Source organism: Ursus maritimus, unplaced genomic scaffold (genome assembly GCF_017311325.1).
Source record: "Ursus maritimus isolate PB19 unplaced genomic scaffold, ASM1731132v1 scaffold_9, whole genome shotgun sequence".
Taxonomy (NCBI): Eukaryota; Metazoa; Chordata; class Mammalia; order Carnivora; family Ursidae; genus Ursus; species Ursus maritimus.
This window is the reverse complement of record NW_024427107.1, coordinates 77353164-77371660: the sequence shown is the minus strand read 5'-3', so window position 1 is coordinate 77371660 and position 18497 is coordinate 77353164. Positions and strand designations below refer to the sequence as shown.

Here is an 18497-nt window from a genome sequence, read left to right as displayed (position 1 = left end):
CGGCGGCTGCACAGGGATTTTTCACGGGGTGTTTTAACCCAGAAAGTCCAAGACTGCAGTGCCTTGCTTGGTTCTGGCTTTGGAATGAGCATAGTAGGCCCATGTTTCATGGCTGTTGCTGTGTGATGTGCATGACAGAGCTTGTAGCCCAGCGGCGGCCGGTGCGGGGTGCCTGGCTCAGGAGCGTGCTGGCCACAGAGGGACGCTGTCGGAGGACGCAGTCACCAGAGGCCTTTCGCTTTCACCTGGAGCATGCTGTTTCTTTATTTCACCCTAGCGGCCATCCTTCATAAAAGGGCAGAAGCTGTTCTATCATCTGTCTTTTGCTGCCTTGACGAGGGCGACTTTTCTAGGTATGAGGAAGACATGGCCTTCTAAAGAGCTAGTCCATTTGGATCTTGTGGACACAAGGACCTCTGTAGTTGACCATAGCTTGCTTTCTGCTTTAGCCAGGAGGCATGCAGAGCCGGATGTGTGGGCCCTTAGCTGCACCAGCCTTTCCTTTTGACCCTGTATGGGTGGGAGATAGCTCTTTCTCTCTTTGTTGAGGCTCGTGTCTGTCACTGACAGGCACGTCATTAGTTTGCAGCCGTGAAACGCCAACATGTAACCAAGGTCAGGCCTAGAGGGAGAACCTTTGGCTAACCTAGCTCCTTGTGTTTTTCCCTGGCCCAGCTCACCTGTGGGAACAGGTCTGGCCCCCACCACTGTGCTGGCCAGGAGGCCTTGTTTCTTCTTTACTGCTGCTCCCCATGTGAACACTTTCTTCCTTCATTTCCTTTGTCTCAAGTGAGGCAGGCTGGACCTTCTGTAAGATTTCCTCACATTCTAGGGTGGGAGAACAAAGCAGAAATAAGTGTAGCAAGTAGGAGAAATTGAAACTTCCCACCTGAGAAAATGCTGGGCAGGGATGCTGTGATGGCCGGGCTGAGACCTGGACCACAGGGCCTTTGTTGTTGCTCCCCAGGCCCCGGGGGACTGTGTGAGAATAGCTTTGCCTGGGCTCCTCCCTTCCCACCTGCTCACCTCTGGCAGGTATGTCTCTTAACGGGAGCTCTTCTAGACCTCGGACCCTCAAAGTTCAGATGACAGGAGAACCATGAGCCCCTTTTTCTGGGCCGTCCTCTTGGCCTCTCCCGTGTGAGACTCAGTGTGCCCTCCCTAAGTGTCCATTGCCAGGAGAGACCTCCCGCTCTTTAGAGGGCCGTGACTCAGCACACGCTTGCTGTGAGCCTGCAGTGTCCTGCGCTGGGTCCTGTGGAGCAAAGTGAAGGAATGCATAGGGACAGAAATGTCAGGACTTGTACCTGATTATGGTGTGGGGGCAGGGCTGAAGAAAAGAGGAAATCAAGTAAGAAACTCAGGGTTTTGACTTGAACAGCTGGGCATGTGCTGGGGCTCTCTGGTGGGGACGACTGGGAGGTTTGTGCTGGGGGTTGAATTCCAGAGTAAATGTTGGACATGTTTTTTAGATGCCTATTTGACATTCAAGTGACAGTTTCCAAGAGGCAAATGGATTTATGAGGCTGGAGCGCAGGGAAGGAGTGGACTGGAGAGACAGGCCGGGAGTTGTCAGTATGTGGCTTGTATCTAGAACCACATATGTGGGGTGAGCTCCTCTAGCGAGGTGTAGACTGGGGCGGGAGGAGGGGCTGGAGCTGTGACCAGTGGGTTGGAGGAAAGCCCAGTCCCATGGAGGTTTTGTGTGTCATTCTAAGGAGGCTGGGGTTTTAGGAGCTGCCGCCATTTATCTTAAAAGAGCTGGCGGGCAGGGCAGCTACTAAAGGAACCCGAAGGGAATGGTGTGTGGGATCGGTGTCCTGGGAAGACGGCTCCTGCAGCAGGAGGGTGGAGGTGAGCCTCCTCCGGAGCCAGGGTCACCTGGGGTGGGGGATAGAGCCCCTCTGGCCCTTGAGGGAGGGCGCAGAGGCCTGAGGAGCGGGGAGTCCCAGCCTCTTGCTCTGTCCGTCCTGTGGAACAGCAGGCCCCTCGGCTCTGCTGGGAGAGGTGACGGGGGATTGGGAGCAGGAGCTGACATGTGGAAGGATTGTGGGATAGTTCTGGAATAGTCTTTCCCCCAAATAAGACTTGAAAAAACCGTCTTGAGTACAGGGGTAGTTACTTTGGAGGAAGCAGTTCTTTTCTGATCCTTCCAAGCGTGAGGCACTTGGTGGGACCAGAGAGCAGTAAGACGGGGTGTCATGGGGGAATAATGCCAGGTTCAGGGGAGAGGGGGCGGGGGCGGGGTAAGGTACCCATGAGCTGTGCTACCTACGTGTGTCAGTATTGTCTACCTGGCCGCCTGCTGAAGGTCGACAGTTCTGTCACTGGAGGGAAGTGTGCGCGTGGATGCTGAGGTCTGCTCCCGGTTGGAACGGAGAGCACACCAGGGAAGTGACCAGGCGCTGTCCAGCTTTGGGGGAGGAACCCCGAAGTGCAGCTGTGTGAGCGGGCTGTAGGCCTCCTGTCTCCCGTGCGCACAGGCGCGCGTTCCCTGAGCTTCTGTTCAGTTGACGTCCTTCTCTCCTGTTCTACGTCAGGGCAAGACACAGAGTCCCTGCATGGTGCCTTATGTTGCCGGCAGAGTAAGATATATTCACGATGGTGAAGTGGAACTTCTTTCCCTGTCAAGTCCAGTGGCTTGTGACATGCATGCGAGAATCCTTGGATTTGGGACTTGGGCTGTGTTTTGCTGTTTGTTCCTCCCTTCCCTCTTCTCATCTCTTTCTCCTTTTCCCAAATGCTCTCAGAGAGGCCATGGTCTTTTTTTTTTTTTTTGTTTTAAGATTTTATTTATTCATTTGACAGAGAGACAGCGAGAGAGGGAACAGAAGCAGGGCGAGTGGGAGAGGAAGAAGCAGGCTCCCAGCGGAGCAGGGAGCCCCATGCGGGGCTCGATCCCAGGACCCCAGGATCACGCCCTGAGCTGAAGGCAGACGCTTAACAACTGAGCCACCCAGGCGCCCCGAGAGGCCATGGTCTTAGTAGAGGGGATGGACAGAAACCCAGATAGTATCAGTGCAGTCGTGTTTGGGGAGCAGCCCCGCCGAGAGCTAAGGCACATTGTGAGGGGGGTTCCAGGACACAGAGGGCTCTGGGTTGAGCTCTGAAGACAGAATGAGAGTGGGCCAGGGGAAGGGCCCAGGAGGGTGGCTCTGGTGGCAGGAGCAGCCTGGGCAGGGGCCTGGAGGCTTGTGGGGTGGGGGGCATGAGGAGAGTGCCCCGTGCAGTGCGGTCCATGTTCCAGGCTTTGGGGGGAGGCTGCTCCTGCTGGGGAGGACCCTGGAGAGGACCTGTCCTGCAGGGCTTTGGAGGAACTTGCTTTTTATTAAAACTGACAACAGAGGGGGGCTCCTGGGTGGTTCATTTGGTTAAGCGTCTGCCTTCGGCTCGGGTCATGATGCCAGGGTCCTGGGATCAAGTCCCGCATCAGGCTCCCTGCTCAGTGGGGAGCCTGCTTCTCCCTCTGCCTGCAGCTCCCCCTACTTGTGCTGTTGCTCCCCCTCTCTGACAAATAAATAAATCAAATATTAAAAAAAACCTGACAACAGAGGGAGGCAGTGAAGGGTGTCAGTGGGGAGGGGCCTCCCGGAGAGGTGTTTGTGGGTTTGTTCTGCAGAAAGCAGGGGTTGGGATGGGCAGGAGCGGCTCAGTCCCTTTGAGACCCATCCAGTTGTTTATTCATAACAAATGTGTTTTTGAGGGTCCAGGGGAGAGGGATGGATGCACAATAGTAAACAAAATATATTTGCCTTTTTGGAGCTTACAAATGTGGACGTCGATTCAGCATAGAATGTTCTAGGAATGCAGCAGGGGCATCTAACCCAAAGTGCAGAGGCAGGAGGCGGGAAGGCTTTCTTGAGAAACTGACAGTCGAAATGAGCCCTAAGGAGAGTGTGAAGCAGTTAGGCAGGAGGTCACTGGGGACCCTCGTAAGCAGTAAGGTGAGGCTGTAGAGTGCAGGGCAGTGGGAGGAGGGGAGGCAGGGGCAGCGGGAGGGGGGCTAGAACTGTGCTGGGGAACCTTGAGGGGTTTGAAGCAGGGGAGTGACCTAATCAGATTTACAGTGTGGGGTGTGTGTGAGTGTAGCAGGGGCCCTGTGGAGTGGAGGTACCCAGTGGGGGAGGGCAGGGTTGTGCAGGTGTGGTGTTTTCTTACGGGGAGGGCTTGTTAGTGGGGGCCATCCTCACACTGCCTCAGGGCTGGGCAGGAGACTGGCGTTTCCTCTTCTCTCTCTCCCCTGCCTCATGTGAGGATCTTAGTTCAGCCAGTGCTGGGAACAGAGACACCGAATTCCAGGGCAGCCAGAGCATTTGTGGAGCTCGTCAGAGTTAGATCTGGAAAGATTTAACTTTGTATTGGGTTTTGTCAATAACATTCATTTAGCTAGAAACTTCACATGTTTTGGATTTCCATGGGGGTTTTATTCTTGATGTGATTGCTTTCTCAGTGAGAGAAAATTTAATACAGCTGCTATTTTTCTTGGAAAAAAGCTTATATTTTAAGAAATTTAATATTTAAAAGAATAGAAATATTTAGAAATGGGAAAGGAAGATTTTGATATAGTTGTTTTGGTTTCTGAGTAGATAGAAGCCTTTGCATTATTTAACAGCATATCCTTGCCAATATTTAAGGAGCTGTTGGTGATGCCCCAGGCCCCACCCCCTCAAGGTATTACTGGAGCCGGCTCTGAAGGAGCGGAGACGAAGGTCTTGTGTGCAAAGCCAAGTGGCTGGCCTTTGACATGCAGCATAGCTCTCTTTATAAAATAATAATAGGTTTGAAGTGAAGAAAGTGGAAAATAATTGATTTTTTTAAAAAAGCTGAAACATCAACTTTCTTGTGCTGATGTTATGATAGAAAAATTTGTGAAGGAAGGTCCTACCATAGGATTGTCTAGGTGAAATGCACAGAGGAAGTCACATGTCCTTGTTACCTCTAGAAAATAACTTGGCAGGTGTTTGTGGAGTCAGGACCATTCCAGCTCCCACACTGGCCATGATGGTTGCCGCCTTTCAATTATAGAGCCTCAAGTTGCCTTCTTAGCAGTTATTTGTAGTGAGAGAGTCCAGTAGTGCTTCGCCAGTGTGCTTTGGGGGCAGAACCTGTGCGCTAGCAATGACACGTGTCCGTGCATCGTATTTTGTAGACATTACAAGAAGCGGTGCCAAGGGCGCATGCGCAAGCATGTGGGGGATTTATGCCTCCAGGCCGGGATGCTGCAGGACTCCTTGGTACATTACCACATGTCCGTGGAACTTCTCCGCTCAGTGAATGACTTCTTGTGGCTTGGAGGTAAGATCATCTCATGCAGATATCAGATATGTCATTTGAAATAAGGGAAAACATAGAAAAATGCTTCTAAAAATGAAGGGTGTGGGAAGAGAAGCAGTCGGCTGTCTGGTTGTTGTGGGGGATCATCTGAGGTAACTGTCCCACCTTGTCTACTGCCTAGTCCCCACCCCCGGGGCCAGAATGAGGTCCTGCTGGCACCTGTGTGCACTTCCTTGACGATGTGCTGCTGTTCCTTGTTCCTCTGGGCTTTTTTTGGTTTGTTTTTGAGCACATCTTGCCCTCTGCTTAGAATGTCATTCCCCTCCTTAGTCACGTCTCACTCTCATTCTTCAAAACCTCGTCTGTATATTAGTGATGGATGGATCAACCACATATGGTATATCCATTCAGTGGAATGTTATTACGATGTGAAAATGTTGGACGTTAAAAAAAAAGGGAGGTGGGGGTTGGAGGAATGGGGTGACTGGGTGATGGGCATTAAAAAAGAAAAAAGAAAAAAAGATGTGAAGATGTGGAAGGTGACAGCACTGGGAGTGTAGTCAGGAATAGCGTAATACCCTTGTGTGGTGACCGATGACTCCACCTGTCGTGGAGAGCACTGAGTAATGTACGGAACAGCCGAATCAGTGTGTTGCACTCCCGACGCGAATACCCCGTTCTATGTGCCCTGTGGTCGAGTAAATGAAAGACATGGAGCTGAAGGAAGTCCGGAGCCCCCCAGTGTGGGCGAGCCTTGATAACACCACGTTAAGTCCGAGGAGCTGGACACAAAGGGCCGCCTCTTATCCAGAATGTCCCGAAAAGTCAGGGGAGTGATGATGACCGGTTGCCACGGGCTGTGCGGAGGGGCGTGTGAGTGCTGGTGGCTGTGGGGCTTCCTTCTGGGGTGATGAAAACATTCTGAAATTAGGTGGTGGTGATGGTTGCACACCTGTGAATTGGACACTGCTCCGTGGGTGAGTGGTAATGCTATGTGAGTTACCTTTCAATTTAAAACACTAAAAACGGATTAAAAACCTACGCCAAAGAAGAGCCTTCTCTCACCCCTCCAGGCCGTGGGTGCCTGCAGTGTCCTGAACGGAGCCCTGCCTGTTAAGGAGCTAGGCTTCTGTGCTGGAATCGTGTGTTTACGTGCGTTTTCCCCTCGGGGACCATCTCGTGGGGGTGGAGTGGGAGGCACGGTTTTTGTGTGTCCATAATCCACCTTATTGTACGTGTCCTGTAAGTGCTTGTTAAACGTTGTGTGAGTGAGGAGTGAAATAGGCTTCTTTCCTGGACAGGGGAGTCGGGGAGCCTGTCAGCTGCTTATGAATACAAGTCGGAATGAAGTAATGAAGTCAGTTCTTCAATAGAAGTTTAGCAATGTGCCGTAGAACACATTACATACAAGAAATTGTTAAAATGGACTTCAGTTTCAGAATTCGGTTTCTTAAAGAGGCTAAGATTGATTGGTGGGCTATATCCGTAACATCGGGGCCCCTGCAGCAGGCACGTGCCCAGGGAGAAGGACCCCACTCCCGGGGGCCCACAGAGCGGTAAGCTGGGTCGCGGGCCTCCTGAGGCCGGGGCTGTGCTGTGGGCCGCTCCCTCCGGCAGCCGCTCGTGGCCTGTGGCGCACTCTGCCGTGGGCCCCGGCGGACTGGAGGCAGAAGCAGACGGGCGAATCCAGCTCCCGCGGACCAAGCCAGACATTAAAGACATTTGTGAGAGTGTAAGACTGTGCTGCTCTGGCAGCATAGATCTTTGTTCTGGGAAATAGTGTTCCTACGAATGTGACACGTAAGGGGCTTCCTGTGATTTTAAAAGGCATGAAAGCATATTTAAATCTTTCTTTAGCTTTACTTTCAAATAGGGTAAATATCTACAGATGTTCCCAGCACAAACAAAAGCCCTTTGTGATCCTCAGTGATCTTTCACAGTGTTCGGGGCGCTCAGACCACCACGTTTGAGGAACGCTGCAGAAACGGGCGAACACTGTGGCCCGACGTGTCAGGCCCGTGGCTCGGCTTGAGATTCTTAGGCTGTGAGTGCCCACATAGACGAACAAAACGTGGCTGCCTTTGAGGAGGAGACGGGCTTACAGGTGTTTGCTCCGGGGGAGATGCGCTGAGGGCGTGTGATGGGACGAGGCGCTGCGGTCTTGCCCTGCGGGTCTTGTTTTCGAGTGTTTTCAGCCCAGGGCATTTTGGGCTGCCCAGCTCCGCAGCGTCACAACCTGACCCGGAGCCTGCTGCGTGGTGTGCGCTGAACTGTTGGTTAGAAGGACGAGGAGGCTGGCCCATGTCACGTGTGTACTCAGCCTCTCGGGGAGGCCTGTGTCTCCTCAGAGTGTCGGTGTTGCCAGCTTGGGTCTGTGCCCGGAAAAGGTGATGGGTGGCATGTCCCGTTTGTAACCAAACCAGTGATCTGTAGGTTCGATCTTTGTTTTGGGGAAAAAATGGGCATTTCCACATAATTGAACAGTTCAAATCATTCTCAGCCACTGCAGTTTGAGCTCATACGGGTCACTAACCCTACTGATTGTGCTTTTGTTTCCGCACCCAGCCGCACTTGAAGGGTTATGTTCAGCTTCTGTCATCTATCACTATCCTGGTGGAACTGGGGGTAAGACGGGAGCTCGGAGGTTCCAGGGTAGCTCACTTCCTGCTGAAGCAGCCAACAGACACCGACCAGGTAAGTTCTGCACTTTCCTTCCGCCTGGACTCACGGTCTGTAAGCAAGGAGGCCGGGGGGTATTTAATTTATTACATTTCCTTCTGGGTTACACCTGAGTAATGTTCAGGTGAAATATAAAATCTGTTGAGTCAGAAATTTTACATGAGGCATTTTCTTCTGATTTTATTGAATATTGATCTTATGGAATCTTACTACTAATGGGTTGCGTGATTGGTTGATTTCTGGAACACTTGAATAAGATCTCTTGGTAGACTGACCTCAGAGTCCTGAGTGTTTGGGTCTCTTTCTCTTTTTTCGTGTATTTAGGGAAGCTAGCCCCAGATGTTGACTTTAACAGCTAATTCAGGGCCTGGGCTGTTTCTTATTTTCTGGTTTGATGAAACTCTCTTAAAAAGTTAGGTTTGAGTTGCTTATGTTTGTCAGCACCAGTGAACAGTGAAACATCTTCTCTGGACGGGCAGACCCAAAGTGCTTTTCGAATGAACTTGGCCCTTCTGACCCTTAATGAATGACTTGTGGCCTCAGTCATGAAGATAAGAGCAAAGAACACAGAGGCCAAGGCTTTACGCACAATTGTTAGGTGTGTTTTGATTGATGAGATGTTTAGACACCTTTTCCCTCGAAGAGAAAGCCCAGAGTAGTTAATGTGTATTGGATAGGGACGTGGCCTGAATGCGTGGTTTCTGGAATTATACCTTCTCCCGCGACCGACAGAGAGTGCACACGGCCTCGAGGAGTGGTTTACTGCAGCTGCACAGCCGGAACCGGGTCCACCTTTTGTAGGACTGCTCGGGTGGGTCTGTCATGGATCTGGAAGGTATTTTATCCTTCCTCAGTGCAGCTCTCCTCCTGATTTCCGTGGCCCCCCACTTACGTCAGGGCAAGGGGAAGCAGGCGGAGAAGGGAGTGGAGTGTGAGGCTGGGCCTGTCTCCCTGTCCTGTGCTCCCATGCCTGGCTCGGGCTGTGCAGGCGCCAGGCCTCCTCCCGGCTGAGGTCCTGCTGGCCCTGCTGTTGGGGCTCCGCCTTCTTCCCCCACCCGGCCTTACTTGCTCCTGAGAAGACCAGCTCCCCTGCTCTCTCTGGGGGGGCCTTTTGTTGGAGGTGGTTGTTTCCCCTGTGATTTGAAGAGTCCTAAACCTGTTGAGACTGTCCTACTGATGGGATTAGTGAGACTCTAGACACTTTTTAGAGAAATGTTTCATTTTCCCCCTTTGCTTAATGTAGGCAAAGAAAAGGTTTAAACTTTTTTTTGAAAAACTGCTTTGTCTGCAGTAGAGAAATGTCTCTATTTAGCTTTGTAGAGTGTAAAAAGCTCAGGCTCTCCCGCTTTTGGAGACAGCCGGTGGGAACACGGTGCAGTGAAGTCCAGGCGAAGGCAGACAGAGCACACCAGTCCCGCTTTACTGCCCCTCACGCAGAGAGGGGTCCAGGTCCGTCACCGCGTTCCGCCTCGTGTGTTGTTTTATCTTGCACGGTGACTTCCGGATTGTCTGTGGCCCCCTTGTCTTACGACAGGAGTGTATGGCATCTGCCCTCTGGGGTGAAGACCAGACAAGCTGATTACCCAACAGTCTCCCTTGAGTTCCTTTCTCAGCAGCAGAAATGCAGATGTCATTTACTGTTAATGTGACCTGAAGTGTTTCATCTCTTGGTGCCTCAGTTTCTCTATCTGTAAGACGGGGAAGGTAGTGATAGTGCTTCTCCCGTAGGGTTCCTGTGAAGGTGTATGAGATGCACACGGAGACCACCTGGACTCGCCCTTCGCAGCCCTGGATAACTGTTAGCGGCCACATCAGCCAGAGTGTTAGTGTGGAGTGTTAGGTCGTTTTAAGCCTTGGTGAGATGAATTCCTGAGTGTGGTTAGAAGACTCTCGACAGCTCGGACCCAGGCTGTATGGTTTTCCAGCAGACGTCCTCACGTTGAGTTATCGTAGTTTCAATAGAATTCTGTCATGCCCTCCTCTTTTGCTTTAATTCTCCTTTTGTATTATTTATTTTTTAAACTTTCTTAGTATCCGAAAGTTAGAGGCCACAAATTCTTTTTTTTCTTGGAGACTTGCATATGAACCTCTAACTCTGTAATAAATGGACAAAACTTGGCTTATTAAAAAAATCACCAGGACATTCTGCAATCTGAAAAGAAATGCTTATTGACTTGTAGATGTTTCTTCTTTGCAGTTACTTCTACTCTTTGGTCTGTCTTAGTTTATTAATTGTCACCATCATCATCATCATTATCAAAATAGCTATGAATTAATTATTCTGTACCTACCTGGCCAGGGGCTGTGCTCAGTGCTCTCCTTGCGTCCTACCTCCTGGCAGGCGTGGGAGGGCATGTATCCGTGTCCCCTCTGTGCAGTTGAGGGATCGAGGCTGAAAGAGATACGTCCCTGGCCCCCTGTCGTGCAGCCGGTGGGGGCTGACTCCGGGCCGGGCCCAGGCTGGTTTGAGTGCGTGGCACGTGCCCTGCTGCTCGGCTAACCAGCCCCCCACTGACTGGTTTCCCAAACATCGGTGCCAGACTTCAGTGGTCTCCGCCTGACGCGGCCTTAAAAGAAGAGATGTCTGTGAGACTATGAGACAGAGGGGCAGAGATTGAGACTGGACACTTCACAGTTGCTTTAGTCTCAGCCAACAACGTAAAAAGTTAATATTTTAACTCCATAAGCACTAAAAATAAAACATTTAAAAAATGATGACAGTGCAAAAGAGAAGTGGGCTTTGAAAATCCAGCCACTACGAATGACTTAGTGCTTGTTTTTCTCTGCTGATGCTTGTTGGGAGAAAAAGTTATACAGACTGAATTGGTTTTATGTAGTCATGAGTACGGAAGAAAAGATTAAGTTAGTGAATGTTGAGAGAAAGTAACAGTCTAGGCTCTTTTCTTTCTGATGATGACTACGTAGGTTTTATGGGACTTGGGGCTTGTCAGCCTTGCTTTTTATGGCCCACGTATATTTCCTCACCTGTGGAATTTGAATAATGTTACTTAATTTGTGTGACGGTGAGAATTAGCTACCTTGTATACAAAGCACCTAGGAGGTGCTCAGTAAACATTTGCTGTCAAAAATAGCACAGATGATTTAGAAGCACGACTTTGAATACTGAAGATGGTGGTTTGCTTCTGATGCATGTTCAATAGTATATGCAAATCATAGTACAAGTATGATTTAAAGTGATGAGGATACAGTGACATTTTTTAGTGCAGTCTGAAGTTTTGCTGAAATTGGTGTCGTTCTAGTAAGATGGGGGAACAACTGAATTGCCTTAAGCTGGAGAGCTTGATGATTTTTTGTACAGAATGTATGTTTTTACAACTCAGAATTCATATTGCCATGTAATTATCCACTAAAACCTTTAAAGCACTAGGAATTTGACCATAGCCAATATGTTTAGAAAAATTGATATTGAGCTGTTTTCAGGGAATAAGCTTATCTCTTTTGTGAGTGAAGAAAATTTTGATTTTTTTTCGTACTCTTAATAGGTTAAAAAAACGTTGATTTTTTTTAAATAGAGGGAATAAAAGGGGGGAACTTATGCTGTTTTACTATGTAAATAAACGTTTTTGTGTTTCAACACAGTTGTATGATTTATAGTTACCAGCTTTTTGGGAAGTATTTTGCAAAACACTTAGACTACCTACTGTTGGAAAAACACAGATGTGACTTTTATGCACACAGGGTTAGCTCTGCTGGGTTTTGGTTAGCGTGAGATGCGAGGACGAGGAGTACGCTTTGCTACTGAGTGCTGCAAGGACGGACTCCCTGGCTCTCAGTCTCCCTGAGAAGGAAGGGGCTGGACCTGACGCCCAGGCCCCTTCCTGGTAAGGTTAGTTTCCGTGAGCCATGTCTTGTTTAGGGTTCCAGACTAAGTGATGGATACCGTTCCCTTTCCTGCAGCAGAATTTCATATGTGCTGGCTCAGCTTTTAGTGAGGTCTCTGAGCACCCTATTTTTAAAAATCTCCCTGGTCTTTTCTTAGCATGCAGGTGATTTTTGTCGCACCTTTTCCAGGAACTTGGAAAGCCTTTCCGTGGCCATAGGTGGCGCTGTTGCACCTTTGAAAAGTCTTAATTTTCCTGTTGTGAAAGACTTAACCAGTGTTCTTTTAATTTGATTTTTTGTTTAATGCTTCAGAATCGTGCAGTGTCCATTATGTCTGGGTGTTCCAGTTGTATCTTATTTTTATTCTGTCATCTCAGTGTGAATGTTTCAGGTGTGCTGTGTGAACAATCGTGAACTGGACTTTTCTTCCAATACTAGAGCCCAGTCTGTGGTGCTTTCGTAGAAGAGGCAGAAACAGTCTCTGGAGTGCCTCAAAGCTGCAGAACTCTGAGTTCCCCGAGTGTTCATCAGTGGGGGTGATTTGGTTGCAGCGACCAAGCCTCGTGGTTTTTTTTTTTTTTTATAATTATAATAATATTTTTTTATTATATTATGTTAGTCACCATACAGTACATCCCCGGTTTCTGATGTAAGGCTCGATGATTCATTAGTTGCGTATAACACCCAGTGCACCATGCAATACGTGCCCTCCTTACTACCCATCACCGGTCTATCCCATCCCCCCACCCCCTCCCCTCTGAAGCCCTCAGTCTGTTTCTCAGAGTCCACAGTCTCTCATCAAGCCTCATGTTTTGATTGGGTAGGGGTGCGCTCGCCGCCACTTGGCCCTGTGAACCTGAGTCTGTACCTTCCGAGTTTTTTCCTCATCTGAGAAACAAGGATGCTAATGTCTGCTTTGGAGAATTGTGAGGATCAGAGAGAAATTATGTTAAGTGTTTAGCACAGTGGTTATCTCATAAAAGAGCTCGTGAACTTCAGCTGTTATTCTGCACGAAGCCATCATTTTATAGTTTTTGGGGATTGCTAAGGGTTTAAAATAAGAAATGATGGTTTTAGGAAGAAAGATGCAATTAAGAAATGAGTGAACTATTGGAGGAAGGTCAGCGGTTCCTGTACTCATACTTCTGCAGCAGCACCAGAGACAGGGCCATTATGGGGTCACCTTGCACCTATCTGAAGTCACAGGACTTTGTGTTAATTAGCATCTGTTGGGACTTAAGGGGGGCCCAATCATTGCACTCTGATTTTCTCCACCAGCCAACTGGGAGACGAGATGGAAGAGGAGGCAGGTAGAGACAAATGGCATCTTTATTACTGATAAAGCCCCATTCTCTATGCACTTTAGGGACGCAGGAAACTGGACAGACTCGCCCGTCCGAGGGGGCTCCGGGCCGCAGCAGGCCTTCCCTTCAGAGGATCTGCCCCTGTCCTCAGGGCACAGGAAGCCAAACACCCTGAGCTGGGCCAGCACCCAGGGGAAGAAGAGGTTTTCACATGGGCAGCTCACCTCCGAAACATCCTGAAGTTGGAAGTCAGGCCGTTTGAGTGAGGAGGACGAGCAGGGGCACGCAGTCCAGGAGTGTTGTGGGGAGAGCCCTCCTCATGGAAACCAGATGAAAATCAGAGGAGTGGGGAGGAAGGGGCCCCTTCCTCTCACTTGCCACAAGTTGTGGGGTGGAGCAGGAGGGTGTTGCCCAAGAACTTGTAAATGGGAGAACGAGGAAGTACAAAAGGTGATTTAGAAGGGAGGTTTGTGAAATCGCCTTAACAGTTACCATTTGTTGAGCACTTAAAATGTGCTACACACAGTTCTTAGCGCTTTATGTAAACCAATGTAATCCCTTCATCCTCACAGCAACCCAGCGGGGTAGTCTTGATTATTGTCCCCATTGTACAGATGTGGAAATTGAGGCACAGACGGGGTAAGCAACCCGACCAGGCTCACAGAGCTAGCCAGCGTCAGAGCAGGGGTCTAAGCCGTGGCGGTGTGGCTTGGCTCCCAGAGATCGGCTTCAGGTGTTTGGGGGTGTCGGCCTGTCTGTGGAGCTGCATGGGCATCTATCCGGAAGTCTGGGCTCGGCCAGCCTGGGGAGAGTGGCAGAGGGAGAGTTACAGGGGTGTTGACCATGAGAGTCACCATGATCGGCCTTCATTGCTCATCTAGGCCGCAGCTCTGTCCCTGTCACAGAAATGGAGTCCCAGTTAATCTAGGAAAACCCCTTCCTGTTCGGCTTCCGTCGGTACTCACCACATAACCTCCTGCCCGTGACTGGGCTGTTGAGGTGGGAAGTGCTGATTGTTGAACTGTGATATCTTGGTCTGATTGATAATTATGTCTTTTATGACATCAGTAAGTGCAATCTCTTCTTACGTTAGTCTCTTAGGAGTTTGGTTAATGTGAAATCAGTCCATTGGAGCCTGATGATGCTGATAATCAAATTTCTGAGCACGTCAAGGTACTTCTCTCTATGGAGACCAGGTTGGAGGACACCCTTTCTCTCATTGTGTGATTTCTTCAGACAGCACCCGCTGTTGCCCCACCCCCCACCCCCATAGGATGAGAGCCCTTCTGAGTAGGCCAGATCGCAGACAGCAAAGTACACATGCTCCTCTTCCTAATCAGAAAACTATTAAGTGCCTAGAAGTGAGCTACTAAAAGGCTTCCAGGAAGTCCAATTAGATGTTAAAGTCCATTTGGTAAAAAGCTGTCCATTTTTTTTGCAGCTGAGCTTTTCCTTTGCTGTTTGAAAAAACTATCTGGGCCATGTGGCTTACCGACTCCTATTAGATTAGATGAAGGGAATTTAAAAGGCAGAAGAGGGTTGTTTCAGGCCGTCCGTCCACACCAGGGAGAAGTGATAGTCGGCTGCCTGTGTGAGACACAAGACAAAGATTTTTACACATTGAGCAAGAGGACTTTAAAAGCTCTGCAGTCGGAGTGCACTTAGTATGGGGCCCAATTCATCACTCGATGTGCCGAGAGGTCAAATAACTGATGACGGTGAAAATGACTCCGAGGCAGGAGAAGTTCCAATCACATTCCCTATGTCACGGATATGGCACAGTGTAATATACTTGACCAGGTTTTCCAGTGAACAAAAAGTTTCTAGGGTTATCTGGAAACTCCCAATTCCCCAAGGGTCCATGCAGCTGCAAGTCCTCCTTGGGGCTGATCTGTCTGCTCTGTCCTGGGGTGTGGCGGTAGGGGCAGTGTGATGGTGGGGCATCCCTGGCTCCTCTGACCTCCGGTCTCCTCGGCAGCTGCTCGGGCTGAATCGTGCCTGCCTACCTTGCAGGGCTGCTCTGAGAATCACACACAGTGGCTGTCAAGCATTCTGCTTGGTGTGTAGTTGGTATTCAGTAGAAAGCACCTGTTTGTTTATTATAATCATGGCTTCTAGATTATAGTGATTTTTTTTGGTCTGCATTTAAATATAGACATTGCAATACACAAAATAGGTCTTAAATAGGATTGTGGGACCTATTCTCTATGTAAACAATTGAATAGCTATGATATTTCAATAAGAACACGTATCATTGGGACATACCTTTTTGAATCTTGCTAACATGTTTAAAAATGATCGTAGCTAATGATAAACACAGCTTTGGAACCAGTACTTCTTAGGGTGTGTTTTGCCATCATGGGAAATCACATTCTACGGAGAAGGCTAATTGGATCTCATTGATACTTGGGTAGTTTAGGAGATGATCGAGGCTTTCAAAGCTTCTTTATAGTAATGAAGCTAACTATTTTGTATTGTACCTTCTAAAAGTTGGAAATTCTTAGCTTGTGAAGCATCCGGTAATTCAGTGCGTGTGTGCGTGAGTGTGAGCGTGAGTGTGAGATTTCAGGCCGATGGTGCTAAGTTCGTTGTAATAACTTGCCCTCCATTCCAAGCTGTAGGCATATATTTGCACAAACAAATTATTATTCCTTTGTCATTTGGTTTATCTGTGGGATAAGAAATTCTCGTGCTTGATTAAGAAGATTGGGGGAGCATGCGCTTGGAGGGTGGGAGGGCAAGAGGCAAGAGGCCCTCCACAGCTTGTGCAGGGTTTGAGTAATGGCAGCTGTTCTTCTTTCCTTCTAAAGCAAAAAGGCACTGAACTTGTGACATACTCTTACTCAGGATTGCTCTCCTGATCAGACAGAAGTGCCTCAGATTTTACAAGGCAATGTGAATCATGAACTGTGATTAGTAGTTGTCTTTAAAAGTAGTTTTGTTTTCCAAATAAAAGACCATAATCTGTTCTTTCTTCCAGGGGCACAAGAAGTTCTCATTGATCCAGGTACATGATCTATGTGCTTAGTTTCTTTTGGTTCATTTTTTAAGTGCTTGTTTCATGGTGTTGTGAGTGGATGTTTAAAATTTCTGGATTGTGATCTTTGGAACATTCTGATTTAAGTAACTTTAAATCAGAACTGTTAAAAACCTGATTATTCTTTGGTCCTTGTTTGATGGGGCACCCTGTTGATTTATGTTGTCTGTCAGAGAGGGAACTTCTTCCTCCAGCATGGTTAAGTGAATGATTTGCAATGATTTAAAATTCTTTGAATGCATTGAGCATGCTTGTTCAGTTAATTTTGAATTTACTCATAGTAATGACTTTGCTCTGATTTTGTGGTTTGTGCCCTTTCAACATGAATTTCAGTTCTTGATTGCATTTTGTATATGTGTTCTTAACCAAGAAAGTAATTTTGTGTATTTTACAGAGGTGGGTTTTCCTTTCTTAATTTCTGTGATTAATATAGCAAAATCTCTTTTTATTGCAGTGCTTAATAATTTCATAATGGGCTCTATTATTTTCTGGGTTAATTAGAGTCAATGACAAAATGTAAATAAAAAGAAATGAAAAACTTTCTTCTTTTGAAGAATAGAAATCCAATAGTCATGTTAATAAATGCTTTGTGACCAGTGCATTTACGTTAATCTCATTGTGTATCTCCATCTGAAATGAAATTGCTTCAGGTTTGCAGATTTTTGTTTTATCATCTGTGTTGAATCCTTCCACTAGACTGATGTTTCATGATAGCTTCTTTCTCTTCCTTCCTTTCTTTCTTTCTTTCTTTCTTTCTTTCTTTCTTTCTTTCTTTCTTTCTTTCTTTCTTTCTTTCTTTCTTTCTTTTTTAAATTTTAACAATTCTCCCCCCTTAGTTTATTGAGATATAATTGACATACAGTGGTGCTAGTTCCCTGTTAGGGTTTATGGAAGGTATAGAGAAAGGACAACAGATGGCTTTGTTTTGTTTTCAGGAGACCTGAGTTGGTGATGAGAAAATAATTCGGGGATGGGCTGAAGAACTAAATGACACCCCCCCTCCCCCCAGCTGAAAGAGATGAACAATTAAATCAGTGTTGGATGCATTGGTATTTGGCCAGGGGAAGTTGCTGGGCCCAATCCGGCTAGTTTTGCCTGATGGAAAGTACTGAATTTTAGTGTGTCGTCTACTGCTTGCAGGAGAATTAGATGTTTACAACAAGTAGAAGTAGCTTTGAGCCATCAGAAAACCAGTCATTTATTTAGATAAAAAAAAGAATACATCTTTTTCATTTCTGAAACTTTTCAAAGTGAGGTTGAATGGAGATGAAACTGAGTTTAGAGTACTGGGGGTAGAAGGGTGGTCTGCGGACTTTGTTATCTGGGAATGTGTGGGGGTTCTGCTGTAGAAGTTGAAGCTGGCAGGAAAGAACCCGGAAACTAACATTGGGTGTCTGAGGGCATCTTCTGCAGCTGTTTCAAATTAGAGAAACATGGACTTGATCTTTGTTCCCCAGGGAGAACAAGTAGACTCTTGAAGTTCTGCTCTCTCCCTACCTTCCATTTCCTGCCACTTGTGCCTTCTGGCCTCTGCTCATGGGGCCTTTGGTGCCAGGGCTGACCACAGCCTCTTCCTCACTTACTTTCAGGCCTTAGTCTTGAGGGAGCTCAGAGCAGGTCTCCCCAAACAGTGCCTCTTTGGCATCTGGACTCTTTTGAGCTGAAGGCAATTGAAACTCTGGGATCAAGAGAAACTTTTGTCCCTCCCTTAGATACCTAGAAGATCTCAATCTGGTATCTTTCCCAGAATAAGAGTTATTACTGGAGATAAATTTTATCTGAATGACCCATCTGTATGGCATGGCAAACACGTGCTTTTCCTCTTGCCCTGTGAATTTGCTCCTCCCTTTTAAAATGCCAGGCCTATCCCATTCCTTAGCTCAGGATGGCATAGATCCTTCATTTTATCTGTCTTTGTACCTCTCATGTATATGGGGTTCCCAAATGTATGAAATTAAATTTGATTTTTGGTTAATATGTCTCATGTCAGTTTAATTCTTAGACTAGCCAGAAGAACGTTTGAAGGGTGTTGGAAAAAATTTCCTCTGCAACAGTGTCTTTTCTGCTGTTTAAGCCCTGGCAAATGGGTTGGTAGGGAATCACTTCAGAACTCCTGGGAGCAATGTGTTATGATTCTCCTTAGTCTTTAAATCTGAACAGTGAACGTTCTCGTCAGGTTTATAAAATTGTTTGGCTCCCTAGAAAATCCATCCGCCTGAAGTTATGACAGAATTGCATCACTTCCATTTTATTTTTGAAATTTAAATGGATATACTATTCAAAACGACCTGTTTCAGAATTTTTTTTTCCTGTCCGCTTTTCCTACAGCTATTTTGAGGGCCAGAGGGGAAAGAGTTTGA

The 18497-nt window shown here is 47.6% G+C and overlaps 1 protein-coding gene across 4 annotated transcripts in view; it reads left to right on the top strand.

Annotated features, from left to right (window-relative positions):
• TRAPPC9 (trafficking protein particle complex subunit 9) overlaps positions 1-18497 on the top strand; it is a 599687-nt gene that overhangs the window by 10329 nt on the left and 570861 nt on the right. For 3 of the 4 annotated variants that reach the window (XM_040626150.1, XM_040626148.1, XM_040626151.1), the window contains exons 3-5: positions 5150-5295; positions 7840-7968; positions 16081-16107. In XM_040626150.1, coding sequence (XP_040482084.1) covers positions 5150-5295; positions 7840-7968; positions 16081-16107 — 302 coding nt within the window. The remainder of the gene's footprint in view (positions 1-5149; positions 5296-7839; positions 7969-16080; positions 16108-18497) is intronic. The other variant, XM_040626149.1, reaches the window with a different exon arrangement.